This window comes from Ictalurus furcatus, chromosome 22 (assembly GCF_023375685.1).
Source record: "Ictalurus furcatus strain D&B chromosome 22, Billie_1.0, whole genome shotgun sequence".
In the NCBI taxonomy this organism is placed as follows: domain Eukaryota; kingdom Metazoa; phylum Chordata; class Actinopteri; order Siluriformes; family Ictaluridae; genus Ictalurus; species Ictalurus furcatus.
The window spans coordinates 12351479-12365899 of NC_071276.1; the positions used below are offsets into that span (position 1 = coordinate 12351479).

General features: G+C 36.6%; 1 protein-coding gene across 3 annotated transcripts in view; it reads left to right on the forward strand.

Moving 5' to 3' along the window:
* Nucleotides 1-14421, forward strand: part of tmem8b (transmembrane protein 8B) — a 62514-nt gene that overhangs the window by 27224 nt on the left and 20869 nt on the right. Inside the window, exons 1-2 of one of the 3 annotated variants that reach the window (XM_053654147.1) lie at nucleotides 1757-2574; nucleotides 2760-3139. In XM_053654147.1, the coding sequence (XP_053510122.1) occupies nucleotides 2798-3139 (342 nt within the window). In that variant the 5' untranslated portion in view covers nucleotides 1757-2574; nucleotides 2760-2797. The other 2 variants (XM_053654148.1, XM_053654149.1) reach the window with 2 other exon arrangements.

Here is a 14421-nt window from a genome sequence, read left to right on the forward strand (position 1 = left end):
TCTAATCTCATATCCAAAGTGCTGTCATTGGTCAGTCAGTACTGAAGTTTTTGTAATTGATAGTGGAAAAAAGTTCATGATAGTGTAGTTTGTGTTCTATCTCTGCACTTACTGCCGGTGGTGTGAGCCTTTATTGTCACACAGTGTTGCTTATTTCATGGTCTGTGAACAACATTTAATTAGAACTAATGAAGGATAGAGTAAGTGTGTCAGGTGCTAGAATTTCTTAAACACTTGAATATATAAGATACTAAGTTTTAACATACTTTTATAAGGATTTTGACTTTAACGTCAACAGTCAACACTTTCACTTTTGTATTATTTTGTATCTCGCTAATGTGTGTAGCAAAACTTACAGCAGTGCATTGTTAAACTCGTGTTGTATTAGTCCTGAGCCTGAAGCAATAAAGCACACTTTGATCAAGCAAGGCAGCGTTGCATATATTTACATCAACAGATGCTAGCTTTGCTATAAATTTCCACAAGGCATAAAGAAACTTCAGATGTGAGATGATGCTGGTTATTTCCAAGGAAGGGAATGTGAGTGCTGTATTGGATCTGGATGGTCATGTGACTTTTTCCCTGCAAATATTTATTGCTTATTTGTGGTGAATGCCATTCCTGTAGACAATTGCTGAGCACCTATTACCCTGCAATATCTGTAGAACAGAGGTGGACAATTGGATGGCAAGGCTACATTGAGAGAAAGCTGGAGAAATAAGAGTTTAATGAGGTCTGGGAGTAGCACATCATGGAAAATAAAATACTTTCATATTGTACCCCCTATCTTGAACTGTTTTTTTTTTTTTTTGTAATCGTTGCTTTTTTGTCTTGCCATTGTGTCCACATCCAAACGTTCGAGTTGCAGGAAGAGCCGAAAATGTCAGCGAGCACTCCCACTGGCACAGCAATATGTTCATCTTTGTTTGAAAGCAAACATCCAGTGGGAATGTGAAATTGAGCTTTGCTTTCAGAGGGTTGTGATTAAGGCAGTGTCTCAAAGATTTGCACAAACCATCTTTTCTTGACTCTACTAAAGCAAAGAAAGTTCTCAAAAAATCAACTGCTATAAATACTGTGAGCTCCTGTGGCATGGGTTGCTTCGTTTTCAATTATACAGTACTGACACCATTTTTTCCTGGATACACTTTTCACTTATCGTTTATGATACATAGTTCAAATGGATGTGTCAGATAAGTTATACTTTCTTTTTTAGTCTTAGAGTTGCAATAAGAACCTACCATTAGAGGCAACGTGTAGTCCTCCTGCGGCACCACCTGCGGTGTCACATGTGCTGAAAAGTGTACAGCTGGTTGGGATGCAGAGATCGTCCGCTTGTTGATGCTTCTGGTACCCCAGATCTACACAAAAATCTCTAATTGCATGCCTCGGTCCATTATCATTTTCCGATGGCTTGGCAATAATCTTGGAGGAGTGCAAGAATGGCTTGATTTGATCAGAGACACTGGCTAAATGGAATACAATTAACATACTAATGAAGGTTTATTTCAGATATGACAGGTCCTCTGTTTCTCGCTCTGATTTTTATAGCCTCAGTGCCCCTGGTTTAATGGGTTACTATTGGGCCTCTAGTCCTGGGTAGAGATCTGTCCATTTTGAATTAAGATTAAATCATTTATTATTTATTAATATCCAGAAACAGTATTAATAGCCAGATGCTTCCCAGGATACAGGTCACATAATTCCTTAAACTATTTCTAATTAAATAATATTCATATATTTAAATAAGAGGAATGTGTCTAGCATTAACAGTTATGTGTAGCCATAGTTCATGCAGTTGTTTCTGGATTATTTTACGCTCCAAATAGCAAATGTATTAACCTGTTACTCAAACAAGCATTAATGTATCTTGTTTAAATTGGGTGGTCTAAAGAATGTTCAAGCAAAAGTACCACTGATTTGATCAGGTTTGATAGGTGATCATCTGATGCATTTGTTTTACGTGTTTTTATATTGTATTATTTATTTGTTTTATTTTTAATGCTATTTTATTATTTCATATTTCATAATGCTATTTTTTTACTATTTCATGTGATGTATAGGACATTGGTCAAAGTGAGTTGTTTTAAATGTGCTTACATGAATAAATCTTACTTACTTACTAACTGTTTAATCTCAAAAGTTATTTAAACCAAACGTAACCTAGACAACAAAGCTAAGTTTAGATTTTTCTCTAGAACTGAAATCCTGCCTGGTATGTTTTCAAAATCTAAATCAGTGATTATTGATGTAGGATTGGAAATAAGCCATTAAGACAGTTTATTAGTGTGAGGGAAATGCTTAAACTTTTCAATAACCAACAGTTCTCTGCTTGGTTCGATATGCTTTGGCTTCTCTATTGCAGGAAGCCCTACTGTGCTTGAGGCACTCTAATGTTCTCAATACACAATACGTACATAATGCACACACCCACGCCAGCAAAAAAAAAATTTTGCAATCAGAAAAGTACGGTTGGAGTTGAATTGAGTCTGGATAATTAGACAAGAAAAATTGAGATATTCCTACGGTGATCAAGCTTTGGAAATGTAGCTCACGGATGTGGAAGATTGACAGGTAGATACTTTATCCTTGCTCAGACCTGTATGCTTAGATCACGCTGTCACATTTTCCTTAGAGACTGCAACATCTTCATTTCACATTTACTTTGCTTCTTTGTCATCCCTTATCATTTTCATACTCAATCAGTGCACATGTTATGAATTTCAACCTGAAACCTTCCTCTGATCCGCTCCCTTTAGACTGCTCCAAGCCGAGCCTCACTAAAGGCTCATCTGCCATGAATATGCCCCAGTCATTTGGCACAGCGATGGGCTTTTCTCTGTCGGAAACACTCCCGGCTGCCAGCTTGCCCAACCTGGCACAGAATGGTTCGGATCAGAGTCCATTTCTGAAGGCCGAGAACAGCATCATCTACTTGGCTCCCACTGCTGACACCAATAAGTGCTGGCCAATCCGACCTACATTACGCAATGAATTGGATACCTTCTCTGTGCACTTCTATATCTTCTTTGGGCCCAACATTTCTATTCCTCCAGACCGGGCAGCAGTGTTCGCCATTAATCTGATGCCAGTTCTGGACAGCGGAGGGGTTCTTAACATGGAGCTCAAACTCAATGTGGTAAGTAAAGATTTCTAAAATATTAAATGTTAAATCTTTCATAGCTGTCCTATTATCTCAAAACAGTTGCTAATGGAAGTACTCACATGTTGTTTACGTCAATAGCTGACTTGTAAATTGCCAACCTTAGAGTTGGAAAAATGCCAAAATGACAAAAACTGACATTCATTGTAGATCTAAAAGAAAGAAAATTGTGTGGCAGTTTATTGTTTCTGCTTTCTTTTCCCTTATGGTAATTATGAATCCTTAACAGAGTTACATGTTAAAATGCACCAAAAATCGAATTCTGTAACATACAGTAGCTACTGTAAGACTTTTTCCTCATCCATCTCTCAGGGTATTATACACACTGGCACCAGAATGTACTAACATGCACTAGTTGCTAGAGTAAAGGCATGTGTGTTGCCACCACCAAAAGTTGATTATTTTCCTATAAAAGCACGTCCTATTATACCACAGCAATTTGCCAATGATTCCAATTTTTAGTTTATTAATGTATGACATCTTTGAGAGATTTTTAACCATTAATAATTGCATCTAATGTTGTGGAACATCCACAAGATAAGTTAGTGCCTGTTATCTTACCTTACAGCAGCTATTAACAATTCCCTCACTAGCCTGTTTTTTAAATTTTATTTCTTTCTCTTGAAGATAAGGGGATAAAAACCACAGCTTGTCATGTTACCGAGAAACCAAAAACTCTCTGTCCAGAAAACTTTCCTGCAGCAGAATATTTAATGTTACAAAGGGCAGACACTGAAGACTCCTCCCATAAATGTCTCCTTACTGAAAACCTCACTTTTCATTGTGAAATAGAAACACTTTTTTAATCCATTGATCATTAGCTTTAGATAATGTGCCGCATCCGCCATACAAGTCTCTGTGAATGAGCTGTGACTGTAGAAATGATTAATATAAACCTGTCACTGGAATTACAGCCAGCGCTACTGTCAGAGCTGTCTTGCCAAACAGAATCAACAGTTCAACAGCACTGTGGTATAAAATGTAATAACTGTCATTGTGATGAAATGGTTTATTCTTTCAACTCTCTGGTTCCTAACTACAGCTCAAAACATAGTCATTGTGCATGTTTGTCAGTCATGTGTTTTTTCCCCCCACAAAAATAAATAAATAAAAAATTTTCTGACTTCCTTAAAATACAGGTACATGCCCTGTTTCAGATAGTATAAGTATCATTGGTACACCTATGTTCTCTGAGACATCTCATGTGGCTGAAATATTAAAGCTTCAATAATTCAGTTCTTCTGATTTCCCTTGCAATGGCGAGAACAGATCTAAAAGAGCATGTGTAGAATATCAAAGACCAGGGTTAGGCCTGTTGAGAGTTTTAGCAATATACTGTATGTGGGTCGATGAGGACTTCTGTACCTTAGTCTAATTAATAACAAATGTTAGCAACTAAGTAAGTGCCTACCAGTTCCCATTGCTGCAGTGGCGTAATACCTGAAGAGTGCTCCAGCAAATGTCACAATCATACTATTATTATCATTATAATAATATATTATATATTATTATTATATACTGTATATCATTAAAACAACGCAGCATAATTGAAATGTACTATTTCCTTGATTTGGTTTTCAGAAGAAAGCTTCAGAAGGTCTCATGGCATAGGAAGAACGATCTATTGACCAACTTGTGCATATTCAGTCACAGAAATGCTTCCACATTTCACTTGTTTTTTTTTTTTTTTGCTACTGAAGATGCCATTAACAGGCATTAATGGATGTCTCATGCAGTCCTATTGGCAAGGGAAATGTGAGGAACCAGTGCAGCCAGTGAATAGAGTTATTTATTTAAATATTAAAAAAAGCATAAAATCCTGAATTTTGGAAGTGTCTAAAGATGTCTAAACATCTTTTATATCATACCCTAATGGATGTTTTTTTTCTATTCAGGTATGATTTTATGTTTCTACCACATATTTCCAATCAGAAAGCAAGCAAGCGTAAGACAAGCCACATTTTTAAAAGCAATACATAATCTAGGACTATGCTGTCATTTGAATGAAACATTTAAGAGCTGTTCTCCAGCACAGTCATTCTGAATAAAAGGATGTCATATTTGCTACACATAATCCTGAATCTGATTTTCCACTGTTGTAGTCAAACTTGTTCAACTGAAAACGGGTGTAATTAGAAACGGTCCTGTGTAATTCTGGACAAGCCAATGGAGGTGAAACGACCCGTGTCAACGAGCTAAAAAGTCATTTTCCTCAATCAGCACTTTAGAAGCTAGCTGTAGATTAGCTTTTCTCTTTGTCTTTTAATGGTAGAACCGGGCATTGTAAAAAGGCCTGTTTTAAATTTGAAGTAAAGACTAGTCTCTTGAGTGGGTGCTGTAAAGTAAATGATTTCTGCCTGCTGCCATATGCTGTCGACTAGGAATTATCTCGCGAGGACGGTGAAGTGATGGATGTCGTTGTACAGGTTTATGAGCAAGCAAGTTAATGGGAACCATTTGTGCTTCCGACCTTGGGCTATTGGCTTTGCTGGAGTCAGGGCTTGTGATCAGAAAGTTGAATAAATAGAATTAGAGTAGGACTAACAGACCGGTTTTGAAAGCATTATCCATACCTCATGTAAGAACTGGAATGTTAACACGACTGACTGATGACTTGACCAAAAAACTCAATTAAATGTTTTCAGTTTAGTCAAGGTTAATGGTGGTATGATGACAGCCCATTCTCACTTTGCTTGTCGGCACAGCTGGTCTGTCATAAAAAAAGTAGCAACCTCATTACACTTTCCTATTATAGCTAGAGATGAGCTTTTTGGCTCAACTGCCTGCAGATCTGGGCAAAATAACTATCTGATAGGTTGTGCATCAACTGTTTTTCCTGAAAAGCATTTTGTACTGAGACGGCTGGCGGATGAATCGTGACAGGAAAGAAGCCCACAAGAACAAGGATCACATGAAGCGACACTATTTAGATATGATTGATAATGGATAGACAAAAGTAAACAGATCCACAATGCTCATAAATCTCTGGAGATTATCAGTAAAATTATTTATTTTTGATATTGTATACATTATGGTACGGTGTTCTTGATCAAAGCTAATCAGTGTGGTTTGGCTGTAACTGGTTGAAACATAAAAATTCAAATTGCTGCCAAAATCGCACATTAGTCCAGACATCTTTTGTTGTTTGTTGACAAAGGGGCTACTAATGTCAATTCTGAGATATATGTTAAAGTTCTTTTAGAAAAAACACTCCTGACTGTGTATGCCTATAAGGACCCACATAAACAGCAGACCACGAAGAGCCACCAAGGACCCATCCCTCCCCCTGCGTCTCTATGAAACTCACTGCACTTCACAACACTGTCTGTCCTCTTCTTGATTAACCTCTGTATGCTGACATTTCAGTCGTTTCAGTAACAGTGTTATCCAAGCAGAACTGTCAAAGAAGGTTGTTAGCCTGTGACCACATATAGTGCAATGGTAATGGGGCTGTAATACATGGGGGAAGAGGGAATCAGTGGAGGACACGGCTATCTGACTCCCACTACCAAGACATCCTCACTCCTAGAAGTGAAGAATACGCTGTAAATCATTTTTGCTCCTGGAAATGTAGTTCCCAGGAATTGCTGATTTTATTTTGGAAAGCAAAAAGTCATTATTTGTAGGCACAGTTAAGCCTCAAAGAGATCAAATTTGGCCTTAGTAAAAATTGTGATAAAGTTTCTATAAAAAACAACAATGTACTGTTTAAACTCTGGACTTGCTGCAAAACTCATTGGACTGAATATCATAGTTTTTGTAACTGAAATCATTCTGCTCAAAGCAACCTCTTGTGGGAATAATAACTTTAGCTATTATGTGTATTCAGGACGAGTGGTAGCTTCCCCAGATCATGGTATATGTAAGGAATAAAATACAATGGAGCGTGCTGTTATAGAACCGTGCAATACCGGTAGCACCCTCAAGTTGATTATATCGCTATAACAGCATAGCCAGCAAGTATTTCATTCCACAGCAATTTGCCAACATGGTAGTTTTTACAACCCACTCTCACAGAAAAAAAGACCATTTGCATGCAATTTATCTGAAGCAGCTTCTATATGTTGAATATGAATTTTCTGCAAGCATAATTCACAAGCATGTGTTGCATAGCGACAAATCAAACTTTCACTCAAATCCTCTGTATGCCACATTCTGCACCAAAGTAATTTAACCAAGTCCATCTCTACTACTACAATATTTGAATAGGATTGATATGTAATCAATTATTTGACCTCTTTTTTAAACATACTGTATTGAGCATAGCCCACTTCATACGTAAAACATTTGTGCTTTTCCTGACATTATACTCACCAGGCTCATGAAACTTCTTTTCTCTGCAAATGCAATCAGGCTTCGAAGTCATGTGGCAATGCAGTACGGTAACGCAGGTATTTTCAAAATGTGGATAGGTTTTAGGCTGTCAATAGACAATACCCATGTTGCGTACTGCTTTACCATGTGACTCACAAGCCTGATTGTGTTTTCAGAGGAGATTATGCAAAGTTTCATATGTCATGGAAAGCCCAAATTTTACGCATGAAGCAGCAAAACTCAATATGTTTAAAAAAAAAAAAAGAAGAAGAAGTAAAATTATTTATTACATATTGATCTGATTTAAAAAAAAAAAAAATTAGCTGTAGAGGTTTGCTTGTTAATAAATGTCACCTTACTGAAAGTTCACCAGTTATACATTTTTATTTGTTCAATATTGTTTTTTTTTAGGCTCAGATTAAGTCTCAATGTCTATATTAAAAGTTTTTAAATATATTATATATTAAACATTTATTAATATAAACCAGTGATTTGTGTTGCAGCTGGTACTACTGTTGTCGAAAATTAGTCAACATCTTCTGGCCAATCAGATTCGAGAATTCAACAGCACTGTGGTATAAGTGCTACAGTAGTAAAGCCTATTAGACAAATAGTCTGTCAGACACAATTTAATGTTGCAAGATTGATGTAGAATTAGATTTAATGTATAAAACTATTCGGGATTGTTGCCATAGTTTTTAATTACAAAGGTGGACAAAACGTTCAAACTTGTCATCAGGACTAAATATAACTGCAGGGCAAGGATCAACCTAATCCATATTTCCATAAATTTGAACAAATTTATTTGGTCTAGATAATCAATACTTAATCAAGACTGCTCAGAATGTCTACATTCCCTTGAGATGTCTCTCTCATAACATCCCGATTCATGGCCATAGACTTTGTGGACAAAATGGACAAAACTTGATATTGCAAAAATCACTTTCTGAGCTTTACCTGAGCTTTTGGCCTGAGGAAACATCACAAAATCAATGCAAAGCTCCATTCATACTTGTAGTGTACAAGGAAGTTGTAATGAGTGTTAATCTGTAAGGTATAAAGTATGAACGCAAGCCAGAGTTGTAATCCTTAGTGGAGGTAGCTGTCTACTGGGATGACACCTGTGCAATTTCAGGTAAATTATCAGAAAAGTTCATGTGTGAATAGGTACTCTGAGGTGGCTGATTTAAAACATTAGGACAGTCAAGCAACAAAAGGAAGAAAAGCTTTTTATTTTTATTTTTTTTAAGTACAAGAGAAATGTCTGGAAATTGGACATACAAGTTATGTATTTATCCAAAGCTCTCATAAGGGTAGGGACGTAACTGAATATGAATACATTATTTGGACTGAACAAATTACGTGATACAAATACAGATATTATTATTATTATTATTATTATTATTATTATTAGAGGTTTTTTTGTTGTTGTTTTTTTTTAGATTTTTTTTATATATAGAAAGTGTGCCAGAACTTCCATCTTGTTGATAGAAGTGTCCATTGTGACACAACCACAACAACAACAAGTAATATATGAAGCTCACAAGACAAAGGAAGACCATACTCAGTAACACAAATAAATAGCTGTGCACAAAAATAGCCTCCTGCACATCTGTAGTTTAAACCAGTTTTGAACTGTGAGAAACTGTCAAAGGCAGTTGAAATTCAAAAAGAAATACATTTATTTTGGAAGTATGAAACAGAAGCTAAAGATACAGATACATTGCATTACACCCCTAGTGTTCACCATCACATTTTTTCCCTAATAAAACATATTTGGAGCTGGATATAATTGGTGGTCCTTATTGAAAGCAATATTTTATGATTACTGGATATTAATATATTTCATTATAGTATACCAGTGAATGCAAATGATTCAATGATATACAGTATAATCGTCAATCATTGGTAGATCAGTATTAGCCTGAATTGCCCATCTCTTGGGCTCATACTGATCTACACTGAACTAATCTGAGAAAGGTTTGACTGTTGCTCATGTCTCATCATTTCTCTTCATTTCTCTCCATCAAATACAATCTCCTAAAGCTTTTGTTCACTTTGTGAACTAATGTAAAATGTAAAAAGAGTATTTAACCCTAATATAAACATGAGGAATCCCTCACACACTGTATGTACACACAAATATATTGTCCCACAAGGCACTAGATTTGTCCTCAAACAGCCGTTCATGCTACGCAGAATGCCACAAGGGTGGAGATGGGCTAATGAGCTGTAGCAAAAGGAACAAAAAAAAAAACTGGCCCTTGGCTTTGAGTGCATGGCTGAGAGAGAGAGACAAAACACGCGAGAGACCCTTCTCTGTGAAGATAAGTCGACGTGCCTGTATGTGTGGGAAGGGAATAGAAATGTTCCCCCAGAGTGCTTTGAGTGGCTCTTGTGGACAGTTTGAAGCCAAACCTAACACCCTATGCCTTGTCAGAGCTGCATGAGGTCTTAGGTTACTGTTGTAGGACCCAATGCTCTCATGATAATTATGTTCTTCAAGACAAGGATTGAGATTAAGAGCTGAGCTCTGACCAAGACATTTGAGACATATGAGCTGGCATGAGTCAGCCTCAGTTTTCAATATGTAGAAGAAAAACAGAGCACTTGTACAATGAGCAGTGATTAACGCTTTGTATTAAAGGCGCTGATTTACTAAGATCTCAAATAACACAAGATAATTTGCCTGTGCATGGGATAAATTGCACACACAAAAAGTGGGTATGCTGCTGGTGATTTACAATAATTGCATGAATTATGTCAAGTGCAAAGTAGGGGTTGGAAACAATATGTAAATTAGGTTTGTGTCTGTGCTATTTATTGTTGATATCTGCAGTGAGTTAAGCTCTCTAAGAGACTCCTTCAAAAGTAAAACCAAAACTAAATCGTGACATAACTGCATGTCCAGTATATCACTAATTAAAGGCGGCGAGATTTGTAAAAATAAATAAATAAATGAATGAATAAAACTTTTTTTAAATAATGCATGAAAACAAAATAAGACTGTGTGTTTTTATTAAGAAGGTACATGTGAAGGAAAACCTTTGTTTAAATGCAGAGACATGAACGTGTAGTGAACATCAAATATGAGACCTTTGCTGTGGTAATATTTATTCATCATTTGAAGAAACTTTCTGATTATTTTAAATATTCTAAGGCACAATCTTGATAAACTTTCCCATTTCATTTTTAAAACTACCGAATGGTAATAATATTTTTTCCAACTGGAGAAAAAATGGACTTTTGCAAATTTAATACCTGCTCTTCAGTTGTACCAATTTGTGCACAAAATCCCTGTTCCTAAATTGGCTTTCAGGCTTAGCAAATCACATTGCTGGTGCTAAATGAATCTTTTTGCACTGGCTCCACCCTGTATTTTGCACATTTAGGTAGAAATGCTCCAAAGTGAATATTCATTAAGCCAAGCACACAAAACAGACATGTGTTATTGTGCTCATATAAAAGCTGCAGTCCTCTATAGACTATGGAAAACAGCGTGCATGTTTTTTTTTTTTGCAAGTTTGCACTTGTTTTTACACCACAATCTCCCCAGTCACCCGAGTCACGCCTCCAGTACTTATTAACCACTGCCTTCTAAATGCACACACTGATCCAAGTACCAGTCTTGCAAGTGGAGTTTGATTCACCCCCCCCCCCCCCCCTTTGTGGTGGCTTTAGGTTCTTTGTTTCACTTGGGACTTTTTACTGATTTTTCCTCTTTGCTAAGCCTACAGGTTACTATGATTTGAACTTTGCTTCTTCTTCTTTTGTTTTTACTTTGATTTTGGATCGTGGATGATTTAGTTACTACGTAAACCTGCCTTAAGATTGTATCCAATCCTCGTCCTCCTGTGTGTTTGACACATACACACACACACAAACCTTCAGTAAACCAGGGCTTTAGTTCATAAGCTTTCACAGCTGCTTTATTATCATAAGTAACAAAAAATGGTTAAATAGTCAGTTTTACGGTATTAATGGTGAAAATTAATAGCTTCATGCTATAGGTTCCTCTGTGGATTTTACTGTTAAATTTGAAAAAAAATTTCCCCAGGGCCAGTGTACCTTGACAATTCTTCCTTTACATCAAAACGCTTTACAGATCAATAGTGCAAGTATAAAGTGACACATTATAGGTCATGGCTGTGTACATGAATTACTCTCGTCTTGTAGAACACAGCGTTTCATGTTTTTTATTTTCATAAATTGATCATTCGTAAAATATACATACAATCTGATTAAGAGCATGCTGGATGCAAGCTTTTTCACCCAACTGTACATATTATATGTACATGCTCGCATATATTGTGTAGAAATCTCGCTCTTAACAACAGAAAATCCTTCCATTGAAGTAAAGCTTCTAGGGAATTATAATATCAATATCTGTTCCATTCATTATGGTAGATTCGGATTTGTCTGTAGTAGTAGTTCTTTGCTGACTTAACAAGTAGAAATGCACCTAAAAGGGTTGTGTAAATGTCTAGAGCCTAATGAATCTGGATCCCACCATATACAATGATAAATGGAAGATCATCGCTGTGTCTTTCGCCGTCCTTTCATGAGCCATGAAGGGCTTTTGTCACCTTCTTCATTAATTACACACAATCCAGTAATTCATAGCTAAAAGATTTGAAGCGTGACAGGGAGAGATATAGAGATAGGCATAGTTACATTTTAGGACTAGTCACCCTTTTTATTTAGTCCATTTAGAAATGATGAGATCTCATCCATCACCTGATTGATGCAAAAGCTCACCAGGAAAAAAAAAAAAAACATCAAACGTAGGCTTTTATATTTTATTTTATTTATTTATTATTTTTTTTCAACTTTGTCTCTGATTCCATCTGCTGTGATGAAAATCACACCAGCGGAAAAAGTAAAAAAGCTGTCGGGTTTTTTTTTTGTAGGTGATAATTATTCACTCATTCATCTTCAGTAACCACTTTATCCTGGTCAGGTTCACAGTAGATCTGGATAATTAGTGCAGCAATTATAATTGAACCTAAAATGACACGGTAGAGCTAGAATTAAATAGACTACAATGCATTGTAAGGTGCTTTTCACACTTGGTACGTTCACTGCGGTCTGAATCCAAGTATGATTGTTCCCTGCGCCCCCTGCAGTGTTGGTCTGGTTTCAGACTCACTTGATTCTATCGAACCCCAGTGCATCTTACATCATCACAGTGCACCTCCTACAGGTAGTCTCAGGTTCAGTACTGCAGTGCACTTCCCAGTCTGTGTGACAGCTTTCACATTACCAATTTGTCATACAAACTGTGCTCTGTTTCCCACTAAACCACCAGTGTGAAAGCCCTCTAAGACTCTGTACTGTGTGCTCAGAGGCAGGATGTGAATACTCAGTGTATTTTTATTGAGAGCAATCCAAGAATCATGGTCATAGTATGACGCAGGAGTCAATATTAAACTAGGGAGATCCATCAACAAAAACAATAAGGCTAGCATTCTGTAAGTCAAAAAAATGGACTAATACAGAAACAGAACAAGACTTCACCACTAGACAAAAGGAACATGAGGGTATAAATACATTAATAAAGGGCTAAGACTAAGAACAGGTGCACACATATTTGAAATAAACCAATGACAAGAAAGGGGCGGAGACAGGACCGAAGACAAAACAAAAGTCAAACACAAAAGCACATGCAGCACAGTTTCAGTTAAACTGATAAAAAAGTGAATTCTATCTTTAATTTTTCAGCCTATAGTCTTAATTTATAAGTGAGGTGACTACAAACCAGCGCTCAAAACAAAACATAAACTAAAAAGCATAGCCATCTACTGCTGTGCTCTTACACAGCAAAGCCAGCCAGTGTCTGTCCTGTAATTTAAATACATAAGTAACATTAAGAATCAGAGGACAGTAACCATTGGTTCCTGCCTGTGATGAGCTTTGGCGGTTTGCAAGACCTCTTGTGAGCCATGTTGTAGTAATTGTGTTTTTCCCACTTGGAGGCCGATTTGGACATTATCCTGCGGTCTTTCCAACTCCGGAATCAGAGCAAACACTTCATGTTGCTTGTTAATTATGAGGGCGATTTGAATGACGGCCAAATAGTACCCTAAGCTCAAACCTACTAGCCATCAGTCATTTTTTGAAAAAGTACTTCCTAGATTGGAGTCTGGTCTGTGGCCAAATCAACACAGGTGCTTGGCACAGTATCAACAGAGAACATGGTAAATGGCAAGCTGTTATGAATGTGGTGATGAATGAATAGAATGACAACACCACTTTGGATATTTCTGTTTGAGGTTTTAGTGCTTTACAAGATTCACATATGGTTTAAGAGAAAGATAACTGGCATGTGGCGATAGAGTCAGAACACATATTATCAGCTTTAATTCCAGTAACTCTCTGTACACTTTCTCAAAAAGAAGCTCCATAATTGACTAATTGAATGTAACGTAAAATATACTAACCAGCTAACTTGTTATTTACTTATACTGCCAGATAAATAATAACTTATTAAGGGTTGTTCATAATATTTGATGCATTTTTACTTCCAAATGATCACACTGTGTAAAGATCAACTTTATGTCACAATGCCCACCCTGTTATAGTCCATCCAACAAGATGGATCAGAACGGAATGGACATACTGACATAAGGTTGGTTGTAGCAGGAAGTCAGTGTACTAAGTGTTAAATCAGTTACTAATTTGAATGTTTTTTTTTTATGTGATTGATTTGTAATTATAAATTCTTACTGAATTTTCTCATATTTTCATATCAGAGTGGACAGGATATATCTCATGAAATTAGACTCTTCCTGAATGTAATATCATTACACAAAACATATCAGCCATTAACCAGACATAGCAGGGTGGACATGAACTTGAGGTAAATGTTCATGACAACACGTGTTGTCATTGTTTAAATCAATGCAAATGTGGACAGATCTAGAGTTTAGAAATTACTCAATCTG